Genomic DNA, 21621 nt, shown 5'->3' with positions numbered 1-21621 from the left:
AAAAAGAAAGTGGTCACTCCAATGGTGGGGATTAATTCGATTATATATTGGCAGCAGCCACATTGACAGCTAGTGGGCAAGAAAGGTATCGGGTATTAATTGTAAGAAATTACTGTAGCTAATCCTGTGACCGGTTAACATCAGCAAACCTGATTTTCGCTTTTGTTTTATATACTAATATACATGTATATATATGGTGTTCAATTGCAGTATTCTGTCAAGATGCAAGCAGTTTGTAAAGAAGACTATTAATTAAATATATGTGCACACTGAATTATTACACGCTTTCGTTTGGTCGAGGGTACCGACGCAAATAATAAACGTCAACAGTGCTGTAAGCCTGTAAGGGTTTTGGATTTCCAATTTAGGTCTCCGCTGCTGTCTTCTGGTAAGTCATGATTGATCGAGCAGCACAATAATCTCGACTGCTTCAATATTTAAATAGCATTTTCATGTTGCATCGGTCAACTCTAATTGTGGTGCAGACATTGAAGAAATATACCCAATCAAATGAACGGCTATGTAGTGTATTTGATAGCATGGGAAGGAAGAATATTGTGTCTATGGAAATCATGATATCTCAATATATAAATAAATAAATAAATTTGTTTGAATAGAAGAATGGTTGTACAATATATAACGATGAGAAATACAATCCTCCAAAGACATGCACGAGTGCAACTCTTGCTATTACTACATCTGATTCTCTATCAAACAACTGCTTATACCATCATCATCATGTTTCTGAACTCGTCAAAGTTCAACACTCCATCTCCATTGAGATCGAACCTGCAAATCATGGTCCTGCACTCGTCGATGCCCCTCGACGTGCCCAACCGGCTGAGCATCCTCTTCAGGCTCCCTGGTGTAATGCAGCCGTCGTCCCCTTCATCTTCATACATCTTAAACGCTGCTCTCAAATCTCTGTCCCTCTCTTCCTCCCCTTCCACCTCCACCAACTTCACAAAATCCTCCAAATCTAACAGCCCATCCCCATCGCGGTCGGCTAACTCGACGAAGGCCTCCGCGTCCTCCAGCGACAGCTCCTCGCCGATGTTCCTCATGCAGGCTGTTAGCTCGGCGGCTGAGATCTTCCCGTCTCCATCTTTATCGAAGGAGTGGAAAACTGAATCGAGGTCGGTCACGTTTGAGCAAGGGGACGCCATGGTATCTTGAGAAGAGAAGATAAGCCCCTAGTCGAGAGGCTTCTCTGTATTTATAGTTGTGGAGAGCGAGAAAACATGCGTATGCCATGGTCTGCAAAGAAGTTTCTGGGTGGGTTTGAAAGAAAGACGCGTCTGCTAGGCGAACTTCATGTACATGCGCAAGGAATTTGCTGAGAAGCCGCAGAGCATTGGACAGAAGTTTCTCGATCTGGTGACAAAGTCGGTTAACTAATTTGGTAGGCAATAGCTTAACATCGAGCCGCTCTTTTGTTCCCGCACGTTTCTCCCTCGACCGCCATACTTTACGACGACGCGGCGGGGGGAGTCCTCTGGACCCGTCGATGTGGCTCTGCTTGTCGCTCCACGCGAGAGAAGTCAAGCCATTGAGCGAGTCCACGGAGACGATGTGCCTGTGGACAACTCGGTTCACCGTGGGCCACAATCTTAAGTCGAAACGCTGGTATTTGCGTGTGTCGCGTCTTTAGGACGCGACAAGTCGAAATTAGTTTTTATTTCCAGATATGTAATTGTGACGCGTATTTAGTTGTACGTAAACATCAGCAACAGCGATGACGATGACAGGCATCATCGTTAGCACGTTGGTGATTCAGACGACGTCTGCGAATCACTAAGGTCTCTCTCAGCGCACCTGCCGAGGAGGCTTATTTTTTAGATTTATAATTAGATTTTATAGGATGACAGAATCACATCAAGTGGCTGTAGTTTAGTGGTTAGAATTCCACGTTGTGGCCGTGGAGACCTGGGCTCGAATCCCAGCAGCCACATTTTTTCCTTAATTTTTTTTAATTTTAATTATCTTAACTTTAAGCCAAAGTTAATTACATCGCCTGTTCCCTTTTACATTCTTCATCGATCTCTAATTGTTCTTCCCCTCGAGCCACAGCCACCCCGCCCTGCACAGTGGGCAGCTCGTGTGAGCCCTTGACCACGCGTCGACGCACTCACACACGAAACCCATGTCTACACAGCTGGGCAACACCTTCACCTTGTCTCCGTCTCTCAAGTTACTCAGGCAAATGGGGCACTGCGCCTCCTCTCCTCGCCGGTCCCTGACGCTCGGTGCAAGTGCACCGGGAAGATATCGCTGATCTGCGGACCGAGGCCAGATGCCGGATGCGAAGTCGCAGAAGGTGACATGCTCAATGAGCCCGTATCGGCTGCCAAACGGCGGTAGTGACACGCCCATCTTTCGTACGTACAGGCAGAGGAGGATGATGCATAAGAGGATGGAGAAGGAGGAAGGTATTGTGGCCATGGACGCGGTAGTTCTTGTCGTCCAACTCGTCGTACTTCCAGTGGAAGGGTTGAGCCTCCTGGGCTGCCATGAATGCAATGATCAAGCGGCAAGTGCTGTGATAGTGTTTCGGCCCATGCATTCCTACTATTCACGACTATCATTATGTGTATGCATTAATGGTAAGATATATCCACTCATGGAACAATCCCCACTACAACGGACTTCGTCTTCTCAACTACTAATTTCGAATAAATTGTTGACATTTATAGGTTGTATATAATGTTTGTTGGGCTGATGGCCCATATTCAGCCCATGTGGGCTTTATCAGCCCACAGCCCACACCCTCTCTTAACCTAACCCTAATTAGGGGGGTGTGGTGGCTGCGTTTTAGAGGCAGATTAAGGCTATAAAAAGGCAGCAACGAGGCAGATCTTTGATGCCACGGGATTCCAAAGAGAAGAAGGAGATCAAGGCAGAAAAGGAAAAGAAAGAAAAGGAAGAAGACAAGGACAACGCAGAGAGACTGTTCACAATCATCTAGCAGTGTTCTCATCTCAGGTTAGATCAAATATACAGTAGACTCTTGCTGTGATTACTTGGGGAGGTTTTAGATATTGTGGGCAGTGACGTGATCCTTGTATCCCAGTTATTCTCTTGTGGTTGTTGCTAGGGTTTTGGGCAAGAGATTGAGATTTGTATATTCATTATTCTCATAGTGGATTATCTCTAGTTTGCCCCGTGGTTTTTACCCTTCACATTGAAGGGGTTTTCCACGTATATCTTGGTGTTCTGTTTGATTGTGTTTCCATTTTATTCCGCTGCATATTTTGGTCTTCTAGTATTTGTTCCTATACAAAGGTTATTTCCTCTTTTTATCCCCATCAATGTTAACATAACTATCTTAGAAAATGTTAGGAGCAGTTTAGAAAATAAATTATATGAATAGGATTCTCAATTAATAAGATTATGGAGAAAACAAAAGATGATATTGTTGTAATTTTGAGATCGAATGAGGAGAATTCAATGATAGATCTTCTTCCTCTTGTCTTTGAAATCTAATTTACCATATTAATGCTATAAAGTACATAATTTTTATCAACCTTGAGACTAAGTTCTAAGGAAGAACAAATTTTTGGGAAAGATTGATGAGCAATAGCAATTCAAATCTCAATCCATAACATGTAAATGTTTAAATTTTCAATGGTAAAAACTATGATTTCATTTATGAATATGAGAATTATGCTTCTTTCACTTGATCTATGGGTTGTGATTGAGAATGATTATGATGATTTTGACAACATGGGAACCAAGATAAGTGATCAAACAATTACATTAAAAGAAAAACAATAAAGAGAGAAAATATTAGTAAAAGTCTTTCTAATGTAATCTTACGAAGAATTATGAGGACTACAAAAGCAAAAGATAAATTCAATGAGGTATGAAAGTAAGAGATGTCAAATTTTAAATGATAAGAGATTTAAAGAATATGAAAATAAAAGATAATGAGATATTGAATGACTTGTAAAAAAGCCTATGAAGTTGGTCAACTAAATGAATTTTTATGGTGAAGATATTAGTGATAAGAGATTTGCAAGGAAGATCCTAATTGGTATCCCAGAAAAGTTTGATCTCATTATTGTAGTGATTGAAAAAACCAATGACTTCTCTATATTATATTGGAAGAATTAATGAGTTCTTTGAAAAATTATGGACAAGATTGATTCAATGTTGGTTTCAAGAACATTAAGGAGAAATCAAATGACCAATCACAAAATAAGAAAGTAAGAAAGAGGAAGAAAAAACGCAGCACTCGACACTTATTGTAATGCTCATTTGGGTAATATAACTTAATAACACAATCTGGGACTACAACTTTGAAGTTCACAGTCAAGTAAATTCCTAATGTTTGGGATAAACGACATCCAAATTGGGGTCTTAGATATATTTTTTGTTATACTTAGCCAAATTGTAGATATTATGGGGCTCATTGTTTACTTTTGCTTGGAATAGTTTATGTGTTTATCATCATAACTGGGCTTGCATGTAATTCATTTTGTTTTGATACATAAACAAGTTTATTTAGATAGCAAAAGAAACTAATACCGAGCCACGAATTTAACAAAAGCCAACATAAGATTAGATGGATTGTACAATGAAGTTATTGCATTTGATAGGATAAGTGTTGTAGGTTGTTCTTTTAGACCAGAAAACAGAAGATTAACCAGATGGGAGGACAAAGTGCATGATGGAGATCATAGATCAATTCATAAGTGTATAGGTAAATGCAACTTAATAAGAAAAAATTTAGAAATATTCTGCACTTGTGCTAGCTAGAGAAAGTACAATTTTCAACCTGACTCAAGAAAAGTACACACTAAATGGTGAATTCTGGTTAGTCTTAAGGAAGAGTTGAAATTGATCTTGCTAAGCTAAAGTCCTCACCACAAGAAGCTCCCTTATAAACCTCCTCCATGACAAAGGTAGCTAGTAATCATTGTCTCCTCTTGTATTAGTTTGATCATTCTCCTCTTGTATTAGTTTGATCATTCTCATGCTAGTAATCATTGTATGTCTGTGAGAGGGAGAAAGATTTGTTCTTTAGCTTCGTGAGAGAGGTTGATAAGAATCCAGTTTCACGCATTAATTTTCATGTCCTGTTGTATACATTTTCAACAAGCAGATGTTCGTGACATATCAGAAAAGATACACTTGAGGATGATTGATGAAGTCACGTTAGATCTGACCTGTAATAACAACTTAACATTTCTTGGATTAGCCTTCGGATGTTTCATCAAATACCCTGTCAGTCAACGGAAGCATTTCTCTTGGGTGTTCCAGAACAAATATGCAGTATCGACGTAATACTAGAAGAAGAAGATAACACTCGTGCAATGTACTGAATCAAATCAGCTCAAAGACATTGTAAATTATATAAGCCCATCACATGTGAGATTAAAGATATTAAACCACTACCAGAGCAGGTGTTTAACGCATTTGGAGAGACAATGTACATGCTACATAAGATAAAGATGAAATGCAACTTCGTGCGTAAGATGACATTTCCAGTTGAGGGGTTCTACGTAGCCTTTCATTCTCTCATGTTGAGAAAGTACATCTGGTGAAAAGGATCTCATACTAATGCTGGATAGTTCTGATAGCCAGAGAATGAAACAAGTACAACTACACTGATATTTCTCCATTTCCATGCCTTCTATATCACTCACTGGGTCTCCCCACGCTTTGACCATTCTAACAAGATGACATTTATGAGAAAGAGTATGATGACCTTTCTATACGTGCTTATATCTTAGTTAGAGCTCGAGAGAGATGGATGAGTCATAACCGATCGATCTAGTAGATGAAGCTTCCATGGTGGAACATTTCGTCTTCTCCTTCCTGGAAAGAGCAGTATGGGAAGGCGGAAAAAGACTGCTGCGGAGGTGCTGTTGAGAAACTCGACATCTGGTCGTTAGGAAGCATCAAACAGGGAGTGCTACAACTAGCATCGACGCCGGCGTTGATAGTAGCAGTACCAATAGCGTTAGCGTTAGCACTTAAAGCAGGCGATGAGAGGGATAACAGGGAAGAGCAGTCGTCAGAATGCAGCATCAGCGCAGCCTGATGGAGCCATATCTGAGACTTGAGGAACTTGACGTAGTTTATGGCCTCCTCAAGCATCGACACCGTGTCCATCTTGCTTCCCCCAGGAACCAAGCTCTTGAGAATCTTGAACCGGTCACTGATTCGGTGCCTCCTTTCCCTTGCTGCGACACTCTGCGGGTCCGTCGACAACTTCACCCCTCCCCCTCTCTTCCCACCTCTTCTCCTCTCCTTGGTGATGAAGCCAAGAGAAGAGGTGGGCTCTCCCTCCGCCACCCAATGGGAGGTCGCAAGAGGAGGACACGAATCGCTCGGCTGGTAATGATAGCTTTCCATAAGCTGAAAGTGGCTGTCCGCGAATGGATCCATCCCTGTAGCTCCTTGGGCGATGGGTGCGGTAGCTTGTGGAAGAAAACTACGGCCTTGTTTGAGTCATATATAGAAGAAGGGAGGAGGAGATGGATGCATCACCAAAGAGTGAGTGCAGTAGTCATGTATGAGTCAGTGATATCTGGCACCAGACATGGATGACATCTACGGTTGGACAGACAAAACCCTAGGGTTTTGGTGGTGCGATGAGCGGAGGGGAGAGAGAGGTTTTAGGGTGTCAGTGGAAGAGGAAGAGTACACCTCGTGTCTTCATTCCTTATGCAATTATACTGATATGATATGATAAATGTTAACAAAAGAAAGATAATATAAATATTCACAGATCTGGTGATATGATATAATTTAATGGGTTGGTCTCGAGTTTTCATTCACTGGTACGGCTGACGCACCAACACGGCCCCGAGCTCGTAGGCAGCACGATCTGTGACAGTGTTTAAGGTGACTTGTTATATTCTGGTTTGGTACCCTGGTATTCTTCCCAGATTTATGTTTGAAATGTGCATCCATGATGCGTCCCTGTGTGCTTGTTTGAGCTGAAACATTCTTCAATGAACGTGTACGTATAACCAGACGTTGGCAAGGATAAGTCCCACTCAAATCTGCCTTTCCTTTATGCGTACGCACCTCTCTCGTGTTTAGACATCAAAAACAAGCAAGCAGGATTTATTTGTTCACGATTTTCTCTTCTTTTGATTAAATTACTCAAACTAATCTGGACGTTTATGAGCTTCATTTCGATTCCCCATTCAGCAGCTGAGCAGATTCATTGGTTCTGAATACATTTTGCACCCACATGATTAAAATAATGGATCGGAAATCGACATTTATGTAGTGATTGACAACATGTTCGTAGGAAGAACAGAAGAAGATGTCTAGGATCAGAATCGATTTCTTAGGTTCTTGGTAGCATGGCAGGTATACAATATAACAATAGAGACGCACGGTGCATAGCCAACCTTATCCCGTGAAATAAACTTCCATATTTGGACTTATATTGCACATCAGATGATCTTGTTCGCTGGCTGGGTTGTCAGGAGCAACGCAAGTGAGTCGTCACCTTTATCGTCCTCGCCCTCCACATGACAATATTATACAGAACAGATATCATATCGGCTCAGAGCGTTAAACATGATGATGATGATGATGGTGGTGGTGGTGGTGGTGGTGTGATTGAATGTGATGTGGAAGCTGCGAGAACTGTGTGGTGCTCGCTGTAATAGAAGTCTTATTTTTGGTATATGGAGTCGAAGAAGGAAGTGGGTGGAGGAGAGGAGTCGCTGGCGGTCCGTCCCAAGTCGAACAAGAATACCCATCGGTCCTCTGCGTTGGGGGTAGCAAGGGGATAATACGATACGAGAAGAGAGGAGGACAGAGGTGACGAAACAAAACACTACTCCGCTGTGTTGGCTCAAAGGAGAGAAGGCTGCAGATGGATGGAACAGTGTGATTGGATTTGGCTGCTGCAGCTCCGGTACCACTTCTGGCAACGTTACTGGCTGCCACTCTCCTCGATGGCTTCGTCTTCTTTCCTCGGCCGGCTTTAATGGAGGAAGGAGCAGTCAGTCGTTGCCATTTCAGATCGAACATTAGGTTGTGATTTGAAAGAGGAGAAAAACAATACATGTAGATATATAGATATAGATAGGTAGGTAGATATATAGATATATATATATATATATATATATATATATATATATATATATTTTTTTTTTTCTTTTTGTGAGAAGGGGAGAGGCACACGTATTGTGCATAATAATGTGTGTGTGTGTGTGTGTTGGGGGGGTCACCTACTCGATCGCACGGATGTGCATAGTAGGATAGCAAGTTGTACAGGTTATTTCTTGTAGAACTGTGAGTGCAGGACGGGAGCAGAGCAACCCTCACTCTGAGGGGAGAGGAGGAGAAAAGGGGAGATATCCAAGTTGACAAGGACTACATACAGACCAGACACAAAAGACCACTTTGACTCTTTCGCTCCTATGCTCCTTTTGCCTTCCCTTAGCCTATATATCTTCAAATCTAGCTTCACCTCTACATATTAACAACAACGAGTTATCTTCGCTAAAGTCTAAGGGCATATGAGATGGGTGGCGTGTGCTTTGAGAGTCTTCAACATTTCTTAGAATTTTTTTCTTTTGTTTTATTGGGACATAGTATCTTTGAGTGTTCTTTTCTTATGGAAGTTTTTGTCAAAAAATAAAAAATCAATATCTAGCTCTAATCCTTTAGGGAATGGTGTTTGGGTTAATATAGGAGATGATGTTTCTTGATTTATATGGAACACTAAAATTTAATTTAAATGTTTTCAATGGAGACGGCTCTAATCCTTATATGATTTTTCTTAAAGTCATTAATCTTTTTGGTTGTGAAAGGGCTAGAGAGAACTTAAATCTCACGTATTAAAGATAATAATGATGTTTTTTTATCCTCACTAGTGTTTTATGTACTTTTAAAAACTATTTTGGAGTCAGTTGGGAACCCCAAACTTAACAAGATTAATACTATATCTTGAGAAGACCTTTCTAAACTAAAGAGATTTGGGATTCTCTTAATTATAAGGGTAGAGGAAAGAGTTTTATTAAAGTATTGGCCGATGATTGCTAGCTGCTTCCATATGGTTGTGCAATAGTTTCATACTCTTAATTATAAGGGTACTGCATTCTTATTGGTCCCACAAACTTTTCTTGTATTTATTCCTAATGTTCTCAAGATAAGGAAGTTAAACACTATAGACCTATCTCCCCTTGTAGTTTTAGTTATAAAGTATTAGTTAAAATCATTGCTAATTAGATTTATTTTTTTATTTAATTATTTTTAAAGAATAATATGCTTTTATAACTTATATAAATAAATAAATATCAATATGAATATCCTTATTGCTTAAGAGATTGTGCATCCTATTTATGCTTCAATAATAGTAAATCATATGTCATGCTTAAAGCATATATTAAAAAATTTATGATCGATTGTCTTTTAGGAGGGTATTATTGCTTGGATTTTATTATTTTTATTTGAAAGTTATTTCTTGGATGCATGCTTATTTGTCTTCAAACGATTTTGTATGTTTGGTGAATGGTCAAAATTTTAAGTTTTTTAAAAATTATAAGTATGTTAGTTAAATGAGAGGATCCTCTCTCCTTTTATTTTTGTATTATTGTTATATAAAGCCCCATGGTAAAAAAAACTTATTTTTTCTATCGTAAAAGCACTCAGAAGAGAGAGGAGGAGATGAATTAGTAAATACTTACAATGTGAGAAGGGATAATGAGCAATAAAATCAGTTAGTAATAGTGAGAAAAATTATAAAGAAAAATATAAATTAAATTTATAGTGGTTTGGTCATCTCGACCTAAGTCCATCCCCGATTTCTCTTCTTTCAAGACCATCGGTTTTCACTACCAATCTTTTTTTCAATGAGCGAAGATTAACTATTATTGTTACAACTCTTTCTCCTTTTCACTACCACCGGCTTTCACGCCTTTCTTTTATAAGAAAACCTTACACCTCCCTTAGAATGACCTCTAAACTCAAGAAGGAAGAGGCTCAATACTTTTCAACAGAGTTTACATACTTTAGATCATAAGTTTTTATGCTTTCAGTAAACAAGCATGAGTGGAGTATTTATAGACCCTAAATGACTTCAAAAAATAGAGTCAAAAATTTAAATTTTCGAGTTTTCGGGGTATTGATGGTACTACCACCGTACAGATCTTGGGAACCTGGACTCTGGCGGTACCACCACTTACTTGGGTAGTACCACCACCTGCCTAGGTGGTACTATCGCTTGATAGAGCTTGGGAACTTGGGCTCTAGTGGTACCACCATTTGCCTAAGCGGTACCATCATCTGCCTAGGTGGTACTACTGCCTGATAGAGCTTGGGAACTTGGGCTCTGGCAATACCACTATTTGCCTACGCGATACTACTATCGAGATTTTTGAAAAAGTATAATCCGTACTTTTCGACTCTCAAGTAGTACCATTGCTTGGGCCTGGTAATACCACTATCCAACCCAACCCTATGTCACTGAATTGACCTTCCAATATGTTTAATACGACCCTGGTTAAGGCCTAATGGACTCTTAATCAAGTTGGCATGGTTATATTCCAAAATCAATTCAATTAGACTTTAAATGACTTCGATCAAGACTTAGTAACTCTAATTACAATCATGAAGCCTTCAACATGTTGTTTGGCATGTCATTTGTTCATTTAATACTTCGTTCGAATCTTCGACGCATCGTTCTTTCCTTCGACGTATTGTCTGATCCATCAGTATATTGACCTCCCATAACATTTGATCTTCTTAGCGCAATACCCGATCCTTCCGGCCCGATGTCCAATATATGATATGATGCTCTCCAACCCAATGTCTGATTCTCCTACTTTAACGATTTGCCTTTCGCTGGTTCAAGTCTATGATCGAAGTTTCTCCTGTATCACTAATATCAAATTCTTATTGGTCAATAAACTTATCAATTGATTTTATCATCAAAATTCAGGATTCAACACCTACTTCTTGGTCAAATGTATATTTAAATTATACTGTCTAATGTATATCAATACTATTCTTTTAGCTACTCCTATTTCTAGCATCGTTATTAGATAAATATTTGAAAAAATCTATATCAATAATATTCTTATTATATGGATATTTTAAATTATATTGTCTAAGGTATATCAATAATTCTCTTTGCCAAGCTTTCCAACTTAAGAAAGGTAATATTTAAATAACTCAATTCTTCTTTCCTAAACATATTGATTGAGAGTTCAAGAGGAGTGTCTATAGTTTTTTCTACATTCTTGTCTACAGATTTTTCAGGGTTGAAAAGGGGACTTTCCCTTGAAAGTGGGCGTTCTCATTTCTCTCACAAACGACATAGAACATATTTTAGATAATATTAAAAGAAGACTTGCCCTTTAGAAGGGTACTTTCACTGTCCTAAGCTAGTAAAATGATTTTAATTAATGTTGATTTGAATTCTATGCCTATTAATTTACATAGTATTGCTTGTCTGGTTGATATTATCTTTAATAAAATAAATCAATTGATTAAAAACTTTCTTTGGGCAAGGGTGAGAGTCACAATCGTTTACACCTGATTGGGTAGGACATAGTAACCTCTAGAAAGGTTGATAAGGGGTTTACACATAAGGACATTTATTTTACTAGATTTACTCTTCAAAAGGATTAAACTAGTTGAATAAAATTAAGCTCATTAAAAGCTTCTTCCTTCAAGAAAACAATATATGGAATAGTCTTATTAGTTCTGAATTAAGAAAATATATTTAGCTTTAGCTATACATTGTAGTGATTGATTTAATAATCATAGAATAATATATAAAATTAAAGCTAGAAAAATAAAAGATACCTTAAAGAAAAATAAGAATAACTAAGTGAATGGGGTCTGATGGTATCCTTATTAATGTTTAAAAATATTTATGAGATAAAATAGTAACTTAGTTAACTAGTTTATTTAATAAAATTATGAGATTTAGAAATATGCATGATAAATAGAGAAAGAACTTTTAGTGCCAACTTACCGGTGATATACAAAATTATTCTAATTATAAAAAAATTAAAATCATGAGTTATACTACGAAACTTTAGAAAAGAGTTAAAAAAGAAAAATAAGCTTTGAAATAAATAATTTTAAAATTTAATTTAATTTTATACCTAAAGGATCAATAATAATTGTTATTTATTTATTAAAATAATTAATAAAAATACAAAGAGAAATATAAAAATTTATATATGATCCTTATTGATATAGAGAAAACCTATTATAGAGTTCATAGAGATTTAATATAAAAATTTTAGAAAAAAGATATATTCATAAATTATATTGATGTTATTAAAGATATATATGATAATGTAGCTACTAGTATGATCAATATAGGGCGTATGTCTAGTGAGCTTTTTGTTAGTATACGGTTACATTAAAGATTTACATTAAGTTTCATATCTTTACAATGATAATAGATTAACTTACTAATTATTTATAAGATAAACCTCCTTAGTGTATATTATTTATTAATAATATTATATTATATGAGAGTCCAAATGAAATTAACTCTAAACTTGAGTTGTGGAGGTAATACTTAGAAAATAAAGGTTTTAGATTAAGCAAGACTAAAATTAAATATATAAAAATATAATTTTAATAATAATATGAGTAGACAAAAGGATATAGTTAAGTTAGATAGATAAAAAATTATTTATGTAAAAACTTTAAGTATCTTATATCAATTATTCATAGAATAAAATAAAGATGGTTAAAATAATGAAGAATATCAAGAGTTTTTATGTGCTTTCATATACCTTTGATATTAAAAGAAAATTTTATAAAATAATTATTAGGCTAATAATATTTTATAAATATGAGTATTGAACAGTCAACAATAATATATATATATATATATATATATATATATATATATAATTTATGTTGCTAAAATAAGAACGTTAAGGTCAATGTATAGAATTAGAAGGAAATGTATGAAAAGTAAAACTTTTATTTATAAATAATTAAATATTATTTAAATATAAAATAAAATAAAAAATTATTTAAGATTATATGGATATGTACTCATGAGACCTATAGATGTGATATAAAAAGATTATCATTAGCGGTACGAGGAAAGATGTGAAAAGATTTACAATAATATTAATAGAAATTATAAATACTCTTAGCTTAACTTATAATTTTTTTTACAAATCTCATTGTAAAAAATTCATATAGTTCATCATGAATAGTTGAAACTTTACAATTTTATTGTTGTTGTTATTATTATCAATTTGATTATATTTGAAATATTTAATATCCTAAAAAAAAGTCAGTTGGAGTTGACGTCTGATTTTGGGAAGTATGAAAGGACTTAAAAGAGGGTTTTGGGATGGAAAAACTACTAAGCTTTTCTTCCATTATATTTAATTATTTAATATTTATATTAATAGTAAACCTACTTTTTATTTTATTGATATTCTTAACTCTATGTTGAATGATCTTATGAGAGAAAATTTTAAAAATTGAGAAATGATAGGGATGTAATTTTTTAGATTGACCCAATCTCTAATAGTATTGGGGTCCTTATCTTCAATTCTCCTTACATTATTAATTTCATCGATTAAAAAAATAATATGTATTATTATGTAAAAAAAACATAAACAGGAAGAATAAAAATATAATTTTAATATTTTTTAAATTATTAATTTTATATAAACTTCTTATTGATTTCCTCCTCCCCTCTTTTTCTAACTTGCTCGCCCATCACTCATTTTTTATTTGCAAGGTAATGGTCATATCTTCACTATTAGATCTAAATTATACTTCTTACATTTTTATCTAAATCTTTCTCAACATTTGTATAGAGATAGAATTTTGATTGGTAGACTTTAAGGTAACAATTTGTTTTTCTTGGCACCATACTAATCATTAACAACTTCTACCATAATTAGCAATTTCTGTCGGGCTTTGAAGACTTGTGACATTGAAGACCTACATTTCAACTTGTTCTTGATGGAATAGTTTAGAGATGGTCTCTAGCTTTCACATGTGGCTGAGAGACATGCAATTAGGTGTATGAGAGGTGCCTAACTTTGGTAGATATTTGAGCTTTTTTCCAAGAAGTAAAAAAGAATTTGAGAAGCTTACAAAAAAGACAAAGATGGATTGTGTTGGAAGGAAGATGTGATTGAGCAAAACTTCTGCCATGTTGTAGCTTTTAGATTTTGGTGAATGTAACAATGGCTGCATGATGACCAATTCGATGTTTTCTTAACCATGCATTGAACTACATGTAATGATCAGAAATTAATAGTTTCTTGTCGGCTGAGTAATGGATGCTTATGATGTTGTTTTCATTATCTGTACTTGCATGCTGCACTATTGTGAAGCTTTCCTGATACATAGACAAATTCACTAATCTCTTTCAAGAGGTGAAAGCTCTAAAATTATCACGATTAAATGAACCGTTGTCAATATTCTGGTGTGCGATTAGGAATAACAAATAGAGATTTTTTTCACAAATTATTATGTTTTATATGCGTATTTAGTTATAATTTTTACCATGATATGCAGTACCGAATGGTACCATTCGGTATGGGCAGTACGTACCAGTCCGACGATATATCGGTACACGAACCGCCCAGTATCGTTACAGTGCTACAGTATTACACTGTAGTGATGCTACAATATTACACTGTAATAGTATTACAGTAGTATAATGCTATACTGTGCTACAGTAATAAAGAAAATATACAAAATTATTCGGTATATCAGGGTGTACAGCTCGGTACATCGGTACCGTACTATATCGAGTCAACCTCGAAATATCGGTACGGTACAATATTACATATTTTTATTTTTATTGTAGATGTAGTAGTAGTAGGTGTCATCTCTAAAGGTAGATAACTTGTAGTAGAAATAGGAGATTATAGAAAATTACCATTACGAGTCATACTCTAATGAATGGCAAAGTTCATGAACCAATAAGAATACAAATTTTTGCCATCAATAAAAAGTTATTTTTTATGATGGTATATAAGACATGACAGTTCCACTTTCCCTCCAAATCTCATGCCAATATATTTAAGTGATTTACACAATAATACTGAAAAAACTTGTATATTATCTCCTAGGGTAAAATAATTGCATCTTATGTTCTTAAAGAAAATAAGGAAGTGCAAGACCCTCAATGGCTGTTCTTGAAGCAAACTCTTGACATCAGTTTGCATGCTTTGATTTTTTGCATATAAACTAGGTTGTAAGAGAAGAACTCATAATTCATGATTAGTTTGATAATTGGCTGCAAGATGAATCAGTTTTTAAGAGCTATGAGATGTAAGTGGTTGAACTAATTCCAAACCCAAAAAGAAATTGAGATAAAGCTTTCTCTATCTTTAGCTACTTGAAACAGAGCATAAGAAGACACTATGTTAATAAGAAACAAGCTGGCATTCTCACAACCATATGTATGTATGTTATAAATTCCATTGTAAAACCTTTACAAGAAATATATATGCTCCTCCTTTTATTCCTCCAAACTCATAAACTTGGAAAGCTAAATTCTTCTATGCAAGAATCAAAATGTAAGGAATCTACACGAGGTCTAAGAACTCGTGGACCTTGGTGAACAGTGGGAGTGCCGCCCACTGCCGCAACGCCCTGACCGTTGCCTTCTTCTCTAGATTAAATTACAGAGGAGAGTTCAATATACAAATGAGTTCATCTTCTTCACGACTGTTGCAGAAGTAGAGACACAGATGTCATATAAAAGCAGCAAGTTTCATTGACAACGACAAGACCCTAGTCAGCTAGGGCTAGGATGATAGAGCGACGAGCGAACAGATGCGACTGGCGAGCAGGTGCAACGGGCAAACGATGAGCTAGCAAGTGTGACAGGCGGGTAAGTAATGGGCGAGCGGGAGCAATAGGCGAGTGGATGCGACGAGCGAATAGGTGTGGCATGTGAGTAGGTTGGAAAGAGAGGAGAGAAAAAATCAATCAAAAGTTTATATTAAATTAATAATTTAAAAAATAATAAAATTATATTTTTATTCTTTTCATTCATGTCATTTTTATATATGGATTTTTTTTATTGATGAAATTGATAACGTAAGAAGAATTAGGGTTAAATGTTTCACTTTCGTAAGTATATCAACCTCAATTATATTTTTTAAAGTATATAGATTGAAATATTAATTATAATTAATTATAGATAATTACCCCTATTTACTATGAAATTGTTGCAGGTAGAGGACTCATAATAATGCTTTGGTGAAGATTTTGGACCATAACATTATTCCTGGTACATATAGAACATCATCCTTCTATCCTTAATCAATCACTGATTTGAGAATCAATTTCAAATTTAAAGAACTGATATGGTTAATACATGATTGAGAAAAATCTCTTTTCTATAAATACTTATCTCTTTTACAACCTATTTCTTAATTTAATAATTAGCTAGCTTAATGTGTTCATACCATCAAATCTGACATATTTTGGGAAGAACCAACTCTCCTATGCAGGTTTTGAACTTCTCTAATAAGAAGATGAATGTATTCGTTTGGAATCTTAATATAGTTTTATCCTTAAAAATAAACGGAATTGATAAGAGAAATGTTATAACGAAGACTTTGCCTTGAAGAAAGGACATGGTGAGAAAGGTACTCACAAAGTTAGTCAAGCTTGGGACCTAAATAGTGTAAGGAAAATATCGAAAGGTCATTTCTAGATGATAGCAAACTGGTTTTTTTGTTTTTTGTTTGTTTCCTTTTTGTTGACACAGGAAACATCAAACCCATTACGTTGAGATAAACTCTTATTTTTTGATAGTTACTTAGGTTTTGGATGCTCATGGAATTAAGTTTATAGAAACCCTATTGGTTGATGAGATGGATGGTGGGGTCTCTGTGGGCCAAATTGAGCTTGGCATCCCAGCCCATAATTTATTAACGCTAGCAAATATCGGGTTTTTATTATAGGGCGAATTTTTTAGAAAATATTTATATTTTGAGTGTGTTAACAACAAAAGGTATTCTCTCTTTTATTTTTTTTTCCTTAAGATATCCTTCAAAAATTTTAAAAATACTTAAGACACCCCTCAAAAAAATTTTCACTCGCCAAATTTTTCATCCCTTTTTTTTTTTTTTACCAATTTTTAACTATTATAGTATTTTTTTTATTTGGCTTGTTTAAGGTGTTTTTTTAATAATATTTGTGATATTTTACTAAGATACTATTTATAATATTTTATTGAAAAATACTCTAGCTTAGTCCAGATTAATATTTTATTTAGATTATTTATAATATTTTCAAGTAGATCTTATAGTATTTTTATTGTTGTGACAAAAGTAACAGATCAAAATACTGTAACAGATGAAAATATTTTTGAGGGATAATTTAAATATTTTTTAAAAATTAAAAATTCTATTTAAAAAAATAGAGATACTGATGGGAAAATATCTAAAATATTGAGAATTTATAAGAAAAACGTCCTTTATTTACAATATATATATATGGTTGGTGTGGGTGTTGGGTGTTGGGCGGCGGGCGGCGTTTCTCTTTGATCCGTTTCTGCAGTTGGACCACACGCCACCGTTGACCAGGAAACAAAGTTGAGACTGATGACGAGTCTCCGTCTTGCATCTTCCAACTTGCTCATTTTCTAAAGGTCGGTCAGCACATGTAGTTGGCAGGTGGCGTAAGACGCCGACGCTCGACGACGGAGACGAAGCGGGCTGAGACCCAAAGTCTCATTCCCACATCGACCGTGCCTTACCGTACTGTGAATCCCATTGAGAATCGTGACAGAAAACCGATGTAAAAAAGAAGAAGAAGAAGAAGCACGTTTGACCACAAGCTACTGTTATCTATCTATAGCTGGATGGTTAATCCTCTTGCCGTGTTGGAGTCTCTCATTGGGTGCCTGGAGTCGTCCGCCAGCATCATGGTGACTTGTCGCGTCGCGTCGTACCTCTCGCCGTCGCCCCACAGCGCGTAGGCCTCCTCCCCGTGCGCCGCGTCGTCCCCTATCATGAGCTGGTCGTCAGGCATCCGGAGCGGCGTGAACCGGGCGATGGCCAGCAGAATGGCCGTGGTGGAGATGAGGTTCCACCCGATGATGAAGAGGGCGCCCACCACCTGTTTGACGAGCTGGAGGAAGCCGCCGCCGTAAGCGGTGCCCTTGGAGCCCGGCACCGGGAGGATGAGGCGGCACAGTGAGGGCTCGGCGAGGAGGCCGGTGAGGAGGCCGCCAAGGATTCCGGCGACGGCGTGGGTGTGGAAGACTGCGAGGGTGTCGTCCACCTTCTGGAGCAGTGCGGATTTCTTGTGGAGGATCATCATGGAGATCCACGGGATGATGCCCGCTAGTATTCCCATAACTATGGCTGCCCATGTCTGCACTAGACCTGCCATTTGCCACACTCTAATATCATACAAGTGCTAAACAATTACATACAAATTTGGAGGGACAAATTATGTATTTCCAACTATGAAAGAATAGATGTGAAAAAAGGCCCATTCAGGTCCAAATCATTATTAGGTACATAAAATGTCTACAGTTTGAATGTAACGGATGTTTGGATATCTAAAGTTGATAGAGGCCAGCCAAAACTTTTATCTCGGTCAATGACGACAGATTCGACATGTCGGAGCATCCCGAGAGATTGACAAGTTATGTCTCTTCATTACTCGGGTGGATCTCAGCGGGCCCCGTGTGAGATCCAACGTGAGGTCGGAGAAAGTCGTACACCTAATGGGCTTCCCCCGCCCGTTTACCCATTAACATGTTACATGGAATACTTGATGTTGCACTAACACGTACGGCCCGGTTATTAGCTGTCATGGAAATTTGGTTCCTCTATCAAGCGACATGAAATCGTCATAAAAAAGAAGGGGAAAAAAACATGAAATCGTCATAAAAGTAGACACCAATTTGAAGGGTCATGCGATCTCGTTGTTGAACTTTTTGTTTATGGACTAAAGGTACGAAAAAAAGGACATTTTGACCGCTTTTTGAGTCGGCATTACCATTATTATTATGTTGGAGAGAAGTATGAAAGGCTCCTAGCGTGGGTTGATAATGGGTTGTACAACTCTTTGACTTTTGAATCGCCAAACTCATGCGTTGATCGATGAGAAGGCTGTAAAGCTTACTGATGGTTATAATCCTGGAAATACTTATATGTCGTATGTACGAGGAGGGTAGATTAACGGTGAGACGTACCTGCCCCGGGAGTAATGCAGACGAGGCCGGTCATCATGCCCTGAACAGCTCCGATGACCGACGGCTTCCCGAAGAAGGCCACGTCCAGGCAAGTCCACGTCAACAAGCTGGTGGCGGCGCAGACGTGGGTGTTGAGGACGGCCACCGACGAGGTGATGTTTGCGGCATATGGCGCCCCGCCGTTGAATCCGGACCAGCCCAGCCACAGTAGCCCGGCTCCGGTCAGCATCAGCAGTATGTTGTTGGGGGAAAACCTCTCCCTGTCACTCTTCAACCTCGGTCCGACCTATGTACGTGTACAGGTAGGTGATTTTAGGATCTCGGAGGACTAGTGAGTCGACTCAGCGAGTCACAGATGTTTTCCCTACGAGTTTCGGGACTGAGTTTACCCAGTAGGCGGCGGTGAAGCCGGAGATTCCGGAGGCGAGATGGATGACGTAGCCGCCGGAGTAATCGATGACGCCCCAGTGGAAGAGGAAGCCGCCGCCCCAGAGGCTGAAGGCGCCGACGGTGTAGGAGAAGATGAGCCACAGGGGAACGAAGGCCATCCAGGCCTTGATGTTCATGCGACCCAGCACCGAGCCGGCGAGCAGGATGAGCGTGATGGCCGCGAACGTGAACTCGAAGTAGACGAGGGAGGCCTGGGGGTAGAAGGGCTCTTCCATCCCTTTCTCCAGCGTACCGTTGCGGAAGTGGTGGGGGGTGGCCAGCATCCGGGCGCGGCCGACGAGGTAGCCCTGGCTGAGGGCCGGGCCGGCCTTGCCCCAGAAGGGAAGGAGGCGCTCGCCGAAGGCCATGCGGAAGCCGACGAGGACCCACACGATGAGGGCGGCGGCGAAAGCGTAGAGAGCCATGAAGGCCGAGTTGACGGCCCACTTCTTCTTGACGATGCTCCCGTAGAGCACCACCAGCCCCGGCATGCTCTGCATCCCGACGAGCGTGGCCGCCGCCAGCTGCCACCCGTTGTCGCCCTTGTTGAGCCAGTCCGGCACCGCCGGGAGATTCGCCTGGTACGCTATCGGTGTGGCCATGTCGAGCGGCAGAGCTGCTGGCGTCCGGTGGTGGAAGCTGGAAATAGCAGCAGGAGGAATTCCACAAAGAAGTCGAGAGAAAGTTTTATGTCCACATATAATCTCATATATAGTTTAAGAACACCTTTGGCTATTTAGTCAACGAAACTATTGGCTTCGGATTAATGGTGTGTAATGAAAATGAACACAATTTCGTGATTGGGTGGGTCGTTCCGTCCTCAATTCTCTACGCACGTTTTATAATTCCAAAAAGGTTCCGTGGAGGAGATTTCTTCCACGACCTTCCAATCTTGGATGGCCTACGCGTGCACTCGGCGGCTTCGGTGTGATTGACTTCTTCGGGGCAATAGCATTTCGTTTGAAAAAAATAATAAAGCGGTGGATGATTATTATGATGGATGCAAATAATTGGACAACCAACTCTCGGAAGAGACGATTCTCAAAATTCCGAGCTAGCTAATGCTTCCACATTGGATTTTGATATAGGGGGACATTAAAGTTTCAATGCATCACGAGAATCTACTGATGAAACGCAAGCATATGATCATCAGCTATTCAATGGGCGGGGTGCGAAAGTGGTCCACCCAACTAATGTTTTAGGAACACTGTTTTGCTACTCACTTTTCGTATCTTATGGGTGAGAGAGAGGGAGAGGGGATAACAGAGGATTGGAGGGGCCATCCAACTTGTCCCTCCGATCATTTGTAGGGTAAGGTAGAAACAGGAAGGCTTTCTCCCTGTTAAGAATCGGACAGCACCTGAGGCAACGGCATGTGCTGTCAAGCCTCATCTGTCACTACTCTAATCTGATGGGCTCGAGGGCCACTTAGGTGGTTCCAACGCACCGGCAGAAGCTCGAGGATCCTTGGCAATGTGACACCGGGAGTCGGACAAGCAGATAAACGAAGATGGCCACTCCACATGGATGCACATGGCGATCATCGTTTCACCACAAGCGGCCTACGATGTTTAATCAGTGCCACCTCGAGAGCCTCAGTGAAGCAGAGATATCCATGTTTCGGGCATAGCATTTTAAATGGTTTTAGACAGCTCATTACGAGACCGGGGTGAGTACATCTGACAGGGCAAGCATGATTCTTTAAATCCGATCATAAAGTTGGAAGTTTAGCAGACTTAAAGCTTCAGGCCGACCACTCATGATCACGAACCAGTAAAGGAACTTCTACTCGGAGACGGTGACAATCCAGTCTTTGATTTTGGTGCAACATAGCAAAGACTATATTTTCTGAAACTGCACTCAAAATTTTATACTGGAATACCCTCTTCTTCGAAATAAAAGGATTTCGGTTCTGGCACATAGAGTCCATTCAACGAGGGCAAGAAAAATTCTCGAGGTGCTATTAAGGAAGACAGCAGAGCTGCCCAGGAAATAATTGTTGATGGTACTTTGCCAAGTGTGAGCTTAGACAATGACTATCGGAG

The 21621-nt window shown here is 38.5% G+C and overlaps 3 protein-coding genes and 1 non-coding gene across 4 annotated transcripts; 1 reads left to right on the top strand and 3 right to left on the bottom strand.

Annotated features, from left to right (window-relative positions):
• Nucleotides 1-592: 592 nt before the first annotated feature.
• Nucleotides 593-1204, bottom strand: LOC135609088 (putative calcium-binding protein CML19). Its single transcript, XM_065102178.1, has one exon. The coding sequence runs from the start codon at nt 1164-1166 to the stop codon at nt 723-725; it is 444 nt and encodes a 147-aa protein (XP_064958250.1). The 5' UTR covers nt 1167-1204; the 3' UTR covers nt 593-722.
• Nucleotides 1205-1879: 675 nt separating this feature from the next.
• On the top strand, nt 1880-1951 carry TRNAH-GUG (transfer RNA histidin (anticodon GUG)). Its single transcript has one exon. It is a non-coding gene; the product is annotated as a tRNA-His (tRNA).
• A 92-nt stretch (nt 1952-2043) lies between these two features.
• Nucleotides 2044-2442, bottom strand: LOC135608734 (RING-H2 finger protein ATL66-like). The gene has a single exon (XM_065101770.1). It carries the CDS (start codon nt 2440-2442, stop codon nt 2044-2046), a length of 399 nt encoding a protein of 132 aa, XP_064957842.1.
• A 14926-nt stretch (nt 2443-17368) lies between these two features.
• Nucleotides 17369-20268, bottom strand: LOC103982029 (ammonium transporter 2 member 1). The gene is made up of 3 exons (XM_009398821.3): nt 19537-20268; nt 19148-19433; nt 17369-18329 (listed from the first exon to the last, which is right to left on the bottom strand). The coding sequence occupies exons 1-3, from the start codon at nt 20176-20178 to the stop codon at nt 17794-17796; spliced, it is 1464 nt and encodes a 487-aa protein (XP_009397096.1). The 5' UTR covers nt 20179-20268; the 3' UTR covers nt 17369-17793.
• Between the last annotated feature and the right edge of the window lie 1353 nt (nt 20269-21621).

Source organism: Musa acuminata, chromosome BXJ2-4 (assembly GCF_036884655.1).
Source record: "Musa acuminata AAA Group cultivar baxijiao chromosome BXJ2-4, Cavendish_Baxijiao_AAA, whole genome shotgun sequence".
Lineage (NCBI taxonomy): Eukaryota > Viridiplantae > Streptophyta > Magnoliopsida > Zingiberales > Musaceae > Musa > Musa acuminata.
The sequence above is the reverse complement of the archived record's forward strand: the minus strand, read 5'-3'. Positions and strand labels throughout refer to the sequence as shown.